We start from the raw sequence: 16200 nt of genomic DNA, 5'->3' as shown, positions 1-16200 counted from the left end.
TTGGGGAGAGTTACAGAACAAAGAGATCTAGGGGTACAGGTTCATAGCTCCTTGAAAGTGGAATCACAGGTTGACAGAGTGGTGAAGAAGGCATTTAGTATGCTTGGTTTCATTGGTCAGGACATTGAACACAGGAGTTAGGACATCTAGTTGAAGTGTACAAGACATTGATAAGGCTACACTTGGAATACTGCCTACAGTTCTGGTCACCCTATTATAGAAAGAATATTATTAAACTAGAAAAGACTTACGAGGATGCAACCGGGACTTGATGGTTTGAGTTATAAGGAGAGGCTGGATAGACAGGGACTTTTTTCTCTGGAGCGTAGGAGGCTGAGAGGTGATCTTATAGGGGTCTATAAAATAATGAGGGGCATAGATCAGTTAGATAGTCAATATCTTTTTCCAAAAGTAGGGGAGTCTAAAACTAGAGGGCATAGGTTTAAGATGAGAAGGGAGCGATACAAAAGGGTCCAGAGGGGCAATTTTTTCACGCAGAGGGTGGTGAGTGTCTGGAACAAGCTGCCAGAGGTAGTATTAGAGGTAGGTACAATTTTGTCTTTTAAAAAGCATTTAGACTATTACATGGGTAAGATGGGTATAGAGGAATATGGGCCAAATGCGGGCAATTGGCACTAGCTTAGGGATTTAGAAAAAAGGGCAGCATGGACAAGTTGGGCCGAAGGGCCTATTTCCATGCTGCAAACCTCTATGACTCTATGAGACTAGGAGGACAATTAGATAAAGGGACACAGGATCCCTACAGTGCAGAAGGAGGCCATTTGGCCCTTCACGTCTGCACCAACTCTCTTACCCAGGCCTTTGCCTCCACCCTAGCTCCGCAACCCTGCACATGTTACCATGGCTAACCCTCCTAACCTACACATCTTTGGAAACTAAGGGGCAATTTAACATGGTCAATCCAACTAACCTACACATCTTTGGACACGAAGGGGCAATTTAGCATGGCCAATCCACGTAACCTGCACATTTTTGGACTGTGGGAGGAAACCAGAGCACAAGTAGACTTACATTAACACTGCAATAAAGTTACTGTGAAAATCCCCTAATCGCCACTCTCCAGCGCCTGTTCGGGTACACTGAGGGAGCATTTAGCATGGCCAATGCACCTAACCAGCACGTCTTTCAGATTGTGGAGGAAACCGGAGCACCCGGAGGAAACCCACGCAGACACGGGGAGAACGTGCAGACTCCACACAGACAGTGACCCAAGCCGGGACTCGAAACCGCTGTGAGGCAGCAGTGCTAACCACTGTGCCACCGTGCCGCCCAAGGGATGAGCTTTCTGTAAATAGTGACAAAAGTAAAGCAAGGATGAAGAACTGCTTAAAACGCAAAGAGAATAATGGGGCAAGGAATCAAGGTAGGGAAGTAGAGTTGTGGTACAGATTACCCATGAAACAATCAATGGCAAAACAGGTTTGAAAGGCTGGTTGTCCTAACCCTGCTCTTCTGTGGCTCTTGTGGCCTCAGGATGTCCCCTAGCACTTGTTATTACACCAAATATTATGATGTAGACAAACGTGATAGACAATACACACACAGTAAGTACCACAAACAGCAATGACATGAGTAAGTGGAGAATCAGCTTTTAATGACTTTGATTGAGAGGCAAACATTGGCCTGGAAGCAGCTGCTGTGCCTTGAATGTTGCCACGAGACCCTTCACACCCACCCTGAGGAGGCAAACAGAGCCTTGTTTCAACACCTAATCATACAGCTCTAGCCGAGCAACACACCCTCAATACTGCACTGAAAGGTCAAGTTAGATTAGGCTGAGTGTCTGGAGTGGGACTTTAGTCTAGAATGTTCTGACTGAGAGGTGAGAAATGTTACCATTGAATCATTTTAACATTCAAAAATCTAAAAGAAACACGTAAAAAGAAGTCATGTTGCTATCATTTGATGTACGTTTAATATATTCCATAGAACCATAGAAAATTACAGCTCAGAAACAGGCCTTTTGGCCCTTCTTGTCTGTGCCGAACCATTTTTTGCCTAGTCCCACTGACCTGCACTTGGACCATATCCCTCCACACCCCTCTCATCCATGAACCCGTCCAAGTTTTTCTTAAATGTTAAAAGTGACCCCGCATTTACCACTTTATCCGGCAGCTCATTCCACACTCCCACCACTCTCTGCGTGAAGAAGCCCCCCCTAATATTCCCTTTAAACTTTTCTCCTTTCACCCTTAACCCATGCCCTCTGGTTTTTTTCTCCCCTAGCCTCAGCGGAAAAAGCCTGCTTGCACTCACTCAATCTATACCCATCAAAATCTTATACACCTCTATCAAATCCTATGACTTACCTTTCTCAACTATTTTAATTAACTAATGTCCATAATATATAGGGACAGAATTAGGCCATTCAGCCCATCGAGTCTGCTCTGCCATTCAATCATGGCTGATCTGTTTCTCAACCCCATTCTCCCGCCTTTTCCCCTGAACCTTTGATCCCCTTACCAATCAAGAACCTATCTATCTCTGTCTTAAATACATTCAATGACCTGACCGCCACAGAAATGATTTCTAGAGATTCATCATCCTCTGGCTGAAGAGATTCCTCCTCATCTCAGTTCGAAAGGGTGGTCCCTTTACTCTGAGGCTGTGTCCTCAGATCCTAGTCCCCATGTCCACTCCATCCAGATGTTTCAGTATTTTGTAAGTTTCAATGTCTATCAGTTCCTGCATTGTGGGCGACATGGCGGCACAGTGGCTAGCACTGCTGCTTCACAGCGCCAGGGACCCGGGTTCGATTCCTGGCTTGGGTCACTGTCTGTGTGGAGTTTGCACGTTCTCCCCGTGTCTGCATGGGTTTCCTCCGGGTGCTCCGGCTTCCTCCCACATTCTGAAAGACGTGCTGGTTAGGTGCAATGGCCATGCTAAATTCTCCCTCAGTGTACCCGAACAGGCGCTGGAGTGTGGCGACTAGGGGAATTTCACAGTAACTTAATTGCAGTGTTAGTGTAAGTCTTACTGGTGACTAATAAATAAACTTTAAAACAATGGACAAAAGAATGTCACACAAGACATTGATCTCCATATTCAAGAAATGATAGATTTTCATTGGAGACAGAACAGCGAAAGTTCACTAGATGGGTGGTTGGGAATGAGTGGATGGTCCTAGGCCAAGAGGCTGAGCAAACTAGGCCATACTCTCTGGAGTTTAGAAGAATGAGAGATAATCTCTTTGAAACATACAAGGTTCTGAAGGGGCTTGAGGGGCTGTTTCCCCAGCTGTGGAATTTAGAACATGGGCCATTCAGGAACAATTTAAGATTGTTTAGGTGACAAGAAACCTCTTCATATGAAGGGTTGTGAATCTTTGGAATTTTCTATCCCAGAGGGTTGAGGATGAATAGAATTCAAAGTGAGATAGACAGACTTTTGGGGTGGGTGTTTCGCGGCGGCGGCAGGTGACACGCTATTGGCCAGCGGTGGGATCTGTTGGTCCCACCATTGTCAAAGGTGTTTCCCATTGAATTCACCCCTCGCCAGCATGAAACCCGTGGTGGTGGCTGCACCATTGGCAGGGCTGGAAGATACTGCTGGCACGAACAGCCAGAAAATCTGGCCCTTTGTCTCTCAAGGAATCAAAGGAATTGGGAAGCAGACAGGAAAGTGGAATTGAGGCAAGAGATTGGCCATGATGGGATTGAATGGTGCAGGAGTCTCAACTGGCTGAATAGTCTATTCCCATTTTGATTTCTTGTGCTCTGATGATCGGACAAAATTAGACACCAGCAACCTGTCCTGGTACTCCCATGCTGACGCTATAGTTAAGAAAGTCCACCAACGTCTCTACTTTCTCAGGAGGCTAAGAAAATTTGGTAAGTCCACTACGACTCTCACCAATTTTTATGGGTGCATCATAGAAAGCATCCTTTCCAGATGTATCACAGCTTGGTATGGCTCCTGCTCTGTCCAAGACCACAAGAAACTACAAAGGATCGTGAATGAAGCCCAGTACATCGCGCAAACCAGCCTCCCATCCATTGACTCTGACTACACTTCCCACTGCCTCGGAAAAGCAACCAGCATAATTAAGGACCCCACGTAGCCCGGACATTCTCTCTTCCACCTTCTTCCGTCGGGAAAAAGATACAAAAGTCTGAGGTCACGTACCAACCGACTCAAGCTTCTTCCCTGCTGCCATCAGGCTTTTGAATGGACCTACCATATCTTAAGTTGATTTTTCTCTACACCCTAGCTATGACTGTAACATTACATTCTGCACCCTCTCCTTTCCTTCTCTATGAACGGCATGCTTTGTCTGTATAGTGCGCAAGAAACAATACTTTTCACTGTATGTTAATACATGTGACAATAATAAATCAATTTTAAAAAAAATCAAGTGTTATTTGTGGTTTTGATGCGAGTGGTTTCAGGTCTATGGTCTGAAACCTGATTGGAAAGATCCAAACATGGAGCTGCAGGAAAATTGACATGCATTTTGGAAACAACAACACATTCAAACACCCCGGGGATGCTGAAGATGCGGTGATGACTTAGAGGAACAACAGAATTGGGGCTGGGTTGTTTGAGCTGGTGCAGGGGTGAGGTGGATGACGGTGATCTTGAAAGGGAGGGAATATTTATCATAATCTTTAAAATATTGGTAAAGTTTATCCTAAGCAAACACACTTAGTTTGAAAAGGCAGTATTTTTATTTTCCGATCAGGAAGTAAGCTGGGAAAAGAGATGTAGTTGCTGAGTGGGGGAGGAATGGTATTGAGCTAGGACTCTGTTCCTGCTGGATTACAATTCCAGTCATGTTTATTGTACAACAACTGGGGACTGTGCCACCGGTAATTGACCCCATAGCTTGGGGATATAGGGAGGTGCGGCAGCATCAGATGTGTGAATTAGAGGCAGTGACAGTGAGACACTGAAATAGAAGGCTGAGTTCCATTTAAATAAAAATCTCATAAAATAGTAACACAGAGAGAGTTGATGCTATGAGTACAGGCTTTCAAAAGGCATTTGACAAAACACCACATTATAAACTCGTCAGCAAAATTAAAGCCAGGGGATCAAAGGGACACTAGCAGCATGGATAGAAAATTGGCCAATGGACGGAAAGTGGCGAGTAGTGATGGAGAGTTGTTTCTCAGACTGGAGGGGAAGATAGATTGGTACATACAAACATACAAATTAAGAACAGGAGTTGGCCACTTGGCCCCTCAAGCCTGCTCCACCATTCAATAAGACCATGGTTGATCTGATTGTAACCTGAATTCCATACTCTACCTTTTGCTGATAACCTTTCACCCCCCTTGTTAATCAAGATTTTTTTATTCATTCGTGGGACCTGGCCGTCGCTGGCGGGCCAGCATTTATTGCCCATCCCTAATTGCTCGAGGGCAGTTGAGAGTCAACCACATTGATGTGGCTCTGGAGTCACGTGTAGGTCAGACCAGGTAAGGACGGTAGATTTCCTTCCCTAAAGGGCGTTAGTGAACCAGATGGGTTTTTCCAACAATCGACAATGGTTTCATGGTCATCAGTAGATTCTCAATACTAGTTTTTTTTTACTGAATTCAAATTCCACCATCTGCCATGGTGGAATTCGAACCCGGGTTCCCAGGACATTAGCTGAATGCCTGGATTAATAGTCTAGCAATTATACCACTAGGCCATTGCCTCCCTCTATCTGGCTCCGCCTTAAAAATATTCAAAGACTCTGCTTCCACTGCCTTTTGAGGAAGAGAGTTCCAGAAACTCAAGACTCCCTGAGGGAAACAAATTCTCCTCCTCTCTGTCTTAAATGGCGATCCTTTTTTTTAAAACAGTGATTCCAAGTTTTAGATTCTCCCACAAGAAGAAGCATTCTTGCCACATCCACCCTGTCAAGATTCCTCATGTTTCAATCAAGTTGCCTCTTACTCTTCTAAAATCCAGTGGATACAAGCACAGCCTGTCCAACCTTTCCTCATAAGACAACCCACCCATTTCAGGTATTAGTCTGGTAAACCTTCTCTGAACTGCTTCCAATGCATTTACATCCTTCCTTAGTAAGGAGACCAATACTGTACAGAGTACTCCAGATGTGGTCTGACCAGTTCCCTGTACAACTGAAGCATAACCTCCCTATTTTTGTGTTAAACTCCCCTCACAATAAACAATAACATTCTCTTTGTGTTCCTAATTACTTGCTATAACTGCATACTAATCTTTTGCGATTCATGCACTGTGACACCCAGATCCCTCTGTATCTCAGAGCTCTTCAATCTCTCACCGTTCACATAATTTGCTTCTTTTTTATTCTTGCCTCCGAAATAGACAATTTTCCTACATTATAGTCCATTTGCCAGCTCTTTGCCCACTAACTTAACCTATCTATATCCCTTTGTAGCCCCCTTAACTATTCATCATGACTTACTTTTCTACCTATCTTTGCATCATCAACAAATTCCACAACCATACCTTTGGCCCCTTCATCCAAGTCATTTATCCCTGAGGCACATCACTTGTTACATCTTGGCCTACCAGAAAATGACCTATTTATGCCTACTCTCTGTTTTCTGTTGGCTAGACAATCTTCTATCCATGTCAATATCTTACCCTTACACCATGAAATGTTATTTTCTGCAATAACCTTTGACATGGTACCTTATCAAATGCCTTCTGGAAATCTAAGTACAGTACATCCACTGGTTCCCCTTTATCTACAGCACCTGTTACTTCTTCCAAGAACTCCAATAAATTGGTTAAATTGATTTCCCTTGCACAAAACCATGTTAACTCTGCCTGATTACCTTCAATTTATCTAAGCACCCTGCTATAATGTCTTTAATAATGCCTTCTAACATTTTTCCTTTGACAGATGTTAAGCTAACTGGCTTGTAACATCCGACTTCTTGTCTTCCTTTCTTTTTGAATAAAGGAGTTACGTTTGCTATTTTCCAATCTAGTGGAACCCTCATAAATCTAAGGAATTTTGGAAAGTTAAAACCCATCAATCTTCTCATTACCCAATTATTTTAAGACCCAAGGATGACTCCATCGGGACTCTGGGACTTGTCAGCCTGCAGGTCCAACAATTTGCTCAGCACCACTTCCCTGATGATTGTAATTTTCTTGAGTTCCTTCCTCCCTTCCATTTCTTGATTTACAGCGATTTTTGGAATCTTCCTGAAATACAGCTATCTGTGGGGTCACTATTAGGACCACTTTTGGAGATATATTAATGACCTGATCTTGGGTATGCATGGCATTGTCTCAAAGTGATTTCAGAAACTACTGTATCCCCCATTTAGAATATTGTGAGCAGTTTTGGGCCCCATACCTAAGGAAGGAAGTGCTGGCCTTGGAGGGGGTCCAGAGAGGGTCCCAGGAAAGAAGGGTTTGTCATATGAGGGGCGTTTGAGGTGTCTGGGTCTATACTCGATGGAGTTTAGAAGGATGAGGGGGGATCTTACTGAAACTTACAGAGAGGCCTAGATAGAGTGCATGTGGAGAGGATGTTTCCACGAGTGGGAGAGACTAGAACTCGAGGGCACAACCTCAGAGTGAAGGGACGGTCCTTTAGAACTGAGATGAGGAGGAATTTCGTCAGCCAAAGGGTGGTAAATCTGTGGAACTCATTACCTCAGAGGGCTGTGGAGGCCAGGTCGATTGAGTGTCTTTAAGACAGAGGTAGATAGGTTCTTGATCAATAAGGGGATCAAGGGTTACGGGGAGAAGGCAGGAGAATGGAGATGAAAATCATATCAGCCATGATTGAATGGTGGAGCAGACTTGATGGGCCTAATTCTGCTCCTATATTTTATGGTCTTATCATTAACAGAGTGTTAAAGTTGGGAATATGATGCAAGTGGGAATTCAGAATGAAAAGGGAAGGAGATGTTGTTTTTATTCTTTTCTTCTAACTTCCAGTGCCGGGTCAATGACTTTTCAAGATTTAAGTTTATTTCTGTTAAGTAAGTTAATTGTCTAAGGAATGGAAACATGGTAGAGTGCCTCAGTTCTATGGAATGCACATCCTGTTCCACGCAGGAACTTTAAGACACTTCTTCTGCCCTGGACAACCACATGCCAAAAGGTCAAAATTAAGATCACTGTTTTTGTGATCTATATTAATGACTTTGACTTGGTTTTAATTTTCAAATGACACAAAACTTGGAAATATAGTGAACTGTGAGGAGGATAGTGGTAGTCTTCAGAAGGACATAAACTAGTGGAATGGTTTATTTATAAATAAAGTTTATTTATTTGTCACAAGTAGGCTTACATCAACACTGCAATGAAGTTACTGTGAAAATCCCCTATTTGCCACACTCCACAAGCCCCTGTTCGGGGACAGTGAGGGAGAATTTAGCATGGCCAATGCACCTACCCAGCTCGTCTTTCGGATTGTGGGAGGAAACCGGAGCACCCGGAGGGAACCCAGGCAGACACGGGGAGAACGTACAAACTCCACACAGACAGTGACCCAAGCCGGGAATTGAACCTGGGTCCCTGGTGCTGTGAGGCAGCAGTGCTAACCACTGTGCCACTGTGAATGTATGGGAGATGCAATTTAAAATAGAGAAATGCAAAGTGTTCCATTCTGCTAGGAAGAACAAGGAGAGGCAATATAAATCTCAGTGTACAATTCTAAAGAGAATGAAGGGACAGAGATGGGTTTATGTGTACAAACTGTTGAAGGTGACAGGATGGGATAAAGGCAAAATACCATGGATGCTGGAATCTGAAACAAAAACAGAAAATGCTGGAAAATCTCAGCAGCTCTGACAGCATCTGTGGAATGAATAGGGCCAACATTTTGCGTCATGATGACCCTTCGTAGCTCTGATGAAGGGTTATCCTGAGTCAAAACTTTGGCTCTATTCTCTCTCCACAGACGCTGTCAGGACAGGGTGAGAAATTGGGTAAAAAGGCATAGTGCTCTGATGACTTATAAACAGAGGTGTAGCGTACAATAACAAGGAAGCTTTAGTGAATCTGTGTAAAACATTGATTTGTCCTCAATAGGAGCATTGAGTAGCCAGCTCTGGGCACTGTTCATCATAGAATCCCTACAGTACAGAAGGAGGCCATTCAGCCCATTGAGTCAGTACCGACCACAATCCCACCCAGGTCCTATTCCTGTAACCCCACACATTTACCCTACTAATCCCCCTGACACTGTGGGTCAATTTGGCATGGCCAATCAACCTAACCCGCATATCTTTGGACTGTGGGAGGAAACTGGGGCACCCGGAGGAAACCCACGCAGACATGGTAGGAAGTTCTTTAGGAAGACAAGAGTGCAGGAAAGATTTATGAGAATGTTTCTAGGGATGAGGGCCTTCAATGACAAGGAAAAGCGAGTGTGTTTCTCCTTTGAGGTAAGAAGGTTAAGAGTAGATTCAACAGAGACATTCAAAATCTGGACAGGTTTTGATAAAGAGAAAATATTCCCATTGGTGGAACCGTAAAGGAACAAGGGGCACAGATAATTAAAGTGATTGGCAAAAGAATCGAAGGTGACATGAGGAACAACTTTTTTCCATGTGATTCAACCAGCCTGCTCCTCTTAAAGTCAGTCTGTCCCTTTAAAATGGAAGCCATATTCAATGGAAAGGAGCTTCTGCTGGCATTGGTTGCACGCAGGAACTGCAAAAGTGAAACAGTAGGGGAAAGAGAAGGGGCTGCTAGATTCATCAATGTAGCACTGGAGGTCTCAGAAGTGGAGGTGGACTGAGTGTGAGAGAGCATGTTTCCAAGGGAGTTGCGGGGGGGGGGGCGGAGGAGGGGCCCCTCAAGGAATGCCTATAAGGGGAGTAAGTGCAGGTGATCAGGGAGGTAAATGAACTGAATCTGGCCCCAAGGACCTGTACGCAGTTCCACAAGAAAGTAATGACTTCACACAAGTGGGCAACTTCAGTGAATCCACCATCGAATGACCTTGTGCCGAATGTACCATTAACCTCTCAGCATTCTCAATATACTGTACCCATAGGCAGCCATCGACACTCAGAGCTCAGGCAAAACATCCAGGTACTCTACCTCAGCCTCAACATATTCCAATGATGCCACACTCCCACTCCGTCTACATACCTGCCACAATGATAGGCATATCCCCATCTGTGTGAGCAGCCTTCCCAACATAGGGCACCATGTGGGCCACACAGTGGGTTAGCACTGCTACCTCACAGCGCCAGGGACCCTGGTTCGATTCCCGGCTTGGGTCACTGTCTGTGCGGAGTCTGCACATTCTCCCCGTGTCTGCATGGGTTTCCTCTCATGCTCTGAAAGATGCACTGGTTACGTGGATTGGCAATGCTAAATTCTCCCTTAGTGTACCCGAACAGGTGCCGGAGTGTGACGACTAGGGGATTTTCACAGTAACTTCATTGCAGTGTTAACAGAAGCCTACTTGTAACACTAACAAATAAACTGAAATTTAAAACTTAGCTGGTGGTGCTGGCCACCCCAATAAACTCGAACCAATACCACGGAGCTCACCAGAAGCAAATTGCCACGATAAAGCTTATTTATTAGTCACAAGCAAGGCTTACATTAACACTGCAATGAAGTTACTGTGAAACTCCCCTGATACGGAATGTGTTGCCTGGTAGGGTGGTGGAAACAGATTGAACAGGAATTTCTGAAAGGGGATTGGATTAATATCTGAAGTGGGAGTTAATTACAGAGGAGTGGAACTGATTGGATTCCAAGAATCCACATAGGCACAATGGGCCGAATGGCCTCCATTCACTTTGGGTGATTCCAAAAGCAGCGATGGGATTGTAAAAGTTAAAAACTAGATGAGCTTTATTCACCATTCTAATTAATGTCTTGATTCATCTGCATGTGGCTAGTAGCATTTATTGCTCAACCCTATGAAGCTTTTATTGAGAAGGCGTTGGTAAGCTATTGGAATCAATAGCTCATTACAGAGGCAGCTAGGAGTTAACCACATTGCTACGGGTCTGGAGACCAGACCAGATTTTCCCCTCCTAAAGGACGGCTGATAAAGCAGATGGGCTTTTATGGCAATTTGCAAGTTTCAGAATCATCCAGATTTTTTTTTTCTGGTGGGATTTGAATCATTCAGTTAGTCTACCAATCTGGGGATATAAGCTGTGTGTGAAGCTGCTGAGTAAATGCCTGTGTGGGAATAAGGAGGACGCTTTCCCAGCTGAGTTTCTGTCTCCTCCCCCTCCCTGCCCCATGTGATAGGGACTGTCAGAGCTGGAGAGAGAGGGGGGTGTGGTACTGCCGCATTTATTGCCCTCTCTGCACATCAGCTGATCCCTCCCTGGGCTGGTGAGAGAAAAAAAAGGAAAGCGCCATCTTAAAATGTTCTGTCGCAATTTGCTTAACGCCAGCTGAGAGGGAAACCAAAGGACAAACTGGTGGGGCGGTGTGGACTGCAGCGTCAACAGAAAATAATAATTTAAAAAACCACCCTGAATCCCTCCCCTTGTTCTGATGAGACTTCCTTCTGCAAAGCCAGCGTTTCTCCTGCTAGTATGGCGGCAGCTACTACCAGTTACTGCTTCAAAGTAGTGCTACTGGGGGAAGGATGTGTGGGCAAGACCTCCCTGGTGTTGAGATATTGTGAGAACAAGTTTAGCGACAAGCATATCACCACCTTACAGGTGAGTGGGCTCTCTTGTAAGTTACAAAGGCCAGTGTCCTGATACTCGATACATTGATAATTGGATACTGTTGCCTCGATACATTGATCAATTACATACCGTTGCCTCGATACATAATTGGATACTGTTACCTTGATACATTGTCGCGTCTGACAATGACAAGATTTAATTATAATTTTAAAAACGTGTCCTTTTTTCTGGGTAGCACTTGGGAATAATTTACAGTATTTCTGTTTTTTTTTCCCCCCCAAACAAACCAATCTTATTTGTAAATTGTTTTAATTTATCTTTCTGATTTAGGTTGCAGAAGTGATTGTCTCTTATTTTGAGGGAACTTTTAACAACAGGTCTTATTCTTATCGGAAATATTTCTGAACCTTGTGTTTTTATTTGTGGAGAGGATACCTGTAGACTGGCTGGTTCCCACAGTGTCAGCTCATTGCCAAATGGCACACATTACTTAAAGCAGCTGATTTTATATTGACTGCTCTCGGGCTTTGACACCGGGAGGGGCACGGATAACGGATTTCTCTCTTGTCACTTAGTTTATTTGTTCTGTCCATTCCGATGTGACATGTCAACATTGACAATTCGCAATCGTGGAGGTTGTGTGCATTGATGTGAGGGGCTTTCTCCCGCCAGCCGGGAAGTTATTACTAGGCTGCCTGCTCTGAACTGCCAGAGAGACCCTGAGTTTGTGCCTATGCTGTATCCCGCTTGTGCCCGAAAGGTCTGTTTGGAACTTGTAAATCTCTCAAGCTCTCTACCCAATTTTGAGAAGTCCAGCAAAGAACTTGCAGTAACGCCCATTGTTAATGTAACTGGAATTATATTAAAATGTCTGGAATTGCATTAAAATGTTATATAAATATATTGTTTATGATAGAAAAGATTTATAATCCTGAACGAACATTAGCAAAACTGAGCCGTTCATAACTAAATTAATGTAATTGCATCTATTTTGGTCTGTTTATCCCATTAATTCAGTTATCTTGTTTTATTTCTATTAGTTTGTAAGAAATTTGATTTGAGACAGAAGGCTTCTCAAGTCTAATTGTTTTATTTCGGTCAAAGTTGGTGGTTTTAATGCAGCAGTTTCTCCCATGCTCAGGACTGTGGGTAAGAGTGTCTGTCATTGGTTTTGTGTCTTGTACACATGATCCAAGGGGCAATCCTTGCCCAGGGAAGTTTGAGGTTTCAGTTTCGGAACTGACGGGGTGAATTTGTCCACAATGAAGGGTCGGTTACGAGGGGGGAGACGAGTTAAAAGTGAGGTGTAGGGGGGGATTTGAGGAAAAGCTTTTTTACCCAGAGGGTGGTGACGGTCTGGAATGTGCTGCCTGGGAGGGTGGTGGAGGTGGGATACCTCACATCCTTTTAAAAAGTACCTGGATGAGTACTTGGCACGCCATAACGTTCAAGGCTATGGACCAAGTGCTGGCAATTGGGATTAGGTGGCAGGTCAGAACATTTCATGTGTTGGTGCAGACTCGATGGGCTGAAGGGCCTCTTTTGCACTCTAGTATTCTGTGAGATGTTTTCTGTGATGGATGTTGTTGTAATTTGCTAAGGAATTAAACCTGTGCTGAATGAACAGATCCTGTTGGAAGTGGGATATTTAATCTCTTAACATAAAAAGCCTTTGAAATTGCTGATGCATCAGGCTCAAGGATGTGCATCAAGTATCAAAACATTGCAGCATCCAGAGGGTTTGGGCGGTTAGTCTGGATGGGGGGGGGGGGGGAGTGAGCTTCCATGCAAGTGCATCCTTCCCAGTCTTTTGGCTAAGAACCAGCCCAAGATGGGTTTGCAATGCCTCATCTTGTTTGTCTCCCTTGTGGGGACCATGAATCAGTTTTTGATTTCGGTTTTTGGAGCAAGCGAGGAATGGATTTGTCGGCTTACTCTGAGCACTAACTTTGTAACTTTAAGAATGGGGCAGAAATAAAAACAGCACTTTGGGGGGGAGGAAAAGAAAATTCACGGGTCAGGCAACATCTGTGGAGAGAGAAGCAGAATTCAGTTTCGGGTCCAACATGACTGCCCTTCCAAACTTTTTCAAATCATTCGTGGGACATGGGTGTCGCTGGCTGGGCCAGCATTTATTGCCCATCCCTAGTTGCCTGAGGGCAGTTGAGAGTCAACCACATTGCTGTGGCTCTGGAGTCACATGTAGGCCAGACCGGGTAAGGGCGGTAGATCTCCTTCCCTAAAGGACATTAGTGAACCAGATGGGTTTTTCCGACAATGGTTTCATGGTCATCAGTAGATTCTTAATTCCAGATATTTTTTTATTTGGATTCAAATTCCATCCTATGCCATGGTGGGATTCAAATCCGGGTCACTAGAACATTAACTGAGTTTCTGGGCTAATAGAATAGCAAGAATAGCAATAATACCATTAGGCCATCATCTTCCCATAAACTGATATTTGCCTTGCCTGGAAAGATATCTGGAAGCATTGGGTGCTGCAATTTGCAAGGGCGGCCACTGGAAAGTGGGATTAGAATGGGCGCCTAGGTTTTAATGTTTGGCTAGTACAGACTGGATGGGCTGAATAGCTGCCTTCTGTGTGGTAACATTTCTATGGTTCCAGATAGCATGTAACGTGATTGGAGGCCATGTTTAAAGAGCATGTAGTTATGTCACTGACCTATTCCTAACTTTGAGGCCTTGTTTTCCTGTTCATCATCAGTCTCCAAATTCCTTGTGGATGGAGTAGTGTTTTGATTAGGCAGGACAGAAATCTATCACAAATTTTCTCGGATGTCAGAGATGCAGTGACAGATACCATGGGTGGGATTGTTCAGCCGCACTCGCCCCAAAACCAGAAAATCCTGCCCGAGGTCAAACGGACCTTTGCATGGTCCACCCTCCACCCCCCCCCACACCCCCCCCCCCCCCCCAACCTGCTACGATTCCCATGGCAGGCAAGACAGAAAAATTCCTCCCCCATGTCCTGTGTAAGTTGACCAGTACAGAGTTAAGTTTGGGACTTGTGTAGTATCAAAGGAAATGGGATGACACCAGCTCCAATGAAGGTTTGAAAGTAGACCACGTACCACTTTTTATGCAGCCAGTTATGTTGGAGTGCATGTATGATGGTCCCAACAACTTTGACAGAAGCTTATTTAAGGAATATCAGCTTGTTTCAAACCAGTGAGTTGTTGGATTGTCTTGGACGGATTTGGATTTGATGGGTGAAGGAAATGAAGTGATCAGTAAAATGGGCTTGATACCAATCTATATTAGAGGCTGCTTGGTCTCCGGCTGCAGTAGAATTCCTGTGTTACCAATGAAATGGAAAGCAAGGTGTTAGCCATGGTTCGGTTGGTAGTACGTCTTGACTACAACAACTGCACTTCGAAGAGCACTTCATGTGAAAGGTGCTATACAAATGCAAGTTGTCGAAATGCAAGGCCCCCCCCCCCTTTCCCCCAGAGAAGGAATGTATGGTACAGCACTATTTGAGAGAATGGAATGGTGTCTCGGGGGTAGTGAAAGAGATGTGTGGCAAAGTTGTTTCTACTTCCCATGGGTTTGGGGAAGAGTGTTCTGTTCCTGGTAATTTATACTGAGTTTCTTCCATCCAGGTCCAGTAAGCAGCATATTCGGGTCCTGTCTAAAACGTGCAGCAGAAATAATCCTTGGGAGAAAGCAGTAATTAGCTTGTTAGCAGAGTGACATACATGACACCCCTGATGTAACTAATGCACCATAATATTCATTTGACATTCACAATCATATTAAATTTGCAGCACAGCAACCGGTCATTGGGTCCATGCTCCTGTTTATACTCCCGGTCTCCTCCCACCCCTGTTCACCAATCCTTTATCAACATATCCTGCTATTCCTTTTTCCTTCATGTTAATCTACTTTTCCATCATGGTATTGATGCCATTCACCTAAAGTTATGTCCTTGTGGGAGTCGTAGAATCACAGAATCCTTACAGTGCAGAAGAGGCCATTCAGCCCATTGAGTCTCCACCAACTGCTCTCAAAGTATGGTGGCACAGTGGTTTGCACTGTTGCCTCACAGCACCAGGGACCCGGGTTCGATTCCCAGCTTGGGTCACTGTCTGTGCAGAGTCAACACGTTCTCCCCGTGTCTGCGTGCGTATCCTCCGGGTGCTCCGGTTTCCTCCCAAGTCTGAAAGACCTGTTGGTTAAGTGCATTGGCCATGCTAAATTCTCCCTCGGTGTACCCGAACAGGCGCTGGAGTGTGGTGACAATGGGCTTTTCACAATCACTTCAGTGCAGTGTTAATGTAAGCCTACTTGTGACTAATAAATAAACGTTAAAGTATCTTACCCAGGCCTTCTGTCTGCCCTATCCCTGTAACCCCACACATTTATCATGGCTAATCCGTCTAATATGCACATCATGGGACACCTAAGGGGCAATTTACTGTGGCCAATCCACCTAACCTGCAAACCTTTGGAGTGTGGGAGGAAACTGGAGCACCCTGAGGAAACCCACGCAGACATGGGGAAAATGTGCACACTCCATACAGTCACCCGAGGCCAGAATTGAATTCACCCAGGTCCCTGGCCCTGTGAGGCAGCAATGCTAACTACTGTGCCACCG

The 16200-nt window shown here is 44.6% G+C and overlaps 1 protein-coding gene across 1 annotated transcript in view; it reads left to right on the top strand.

The window, feature by feature from the left end:
- Nucleotides 1–11198: 11198 nt before the first annotated feature.
- LOC144511793 (ras-related protein Rab-21-like) overlaps nucleotides 11199–16200 on the top strand; it is a 28556-nt gene continuing 23554 nt past the window's right edge. Inside the window, exon 1 of the mRNA XM_078242129.1 lies at nucleotides 11199–11612. Coding sequence (XP_078098255.1) covers nucleotides 11484–11612 — 129 coding nt within the window. The 5' untranslated portion in view covers nucleotides 11199–11483. The remainder of the gene's footprint in view (nucleotides 11613–16200) is intronic.

Source organism: Mustelus asterias, chromosome 25, assembly GCF_964213995.1.
Source record: "Mustelus asterias chromosome 25, sMusAst1.hap1.1, whole genome shotgun sequence".
NCBI classification, from domain to species: domain Eukaryota; kingdom Metazoa; phylum Chordata; class Chondrichthyes; order Carcharhiniformes; family Triakidae; genus Mustelus; species Mustelus asterias.
This window is presented reverse-complemented; position numbering and strand designations above follow the sequence as displayed.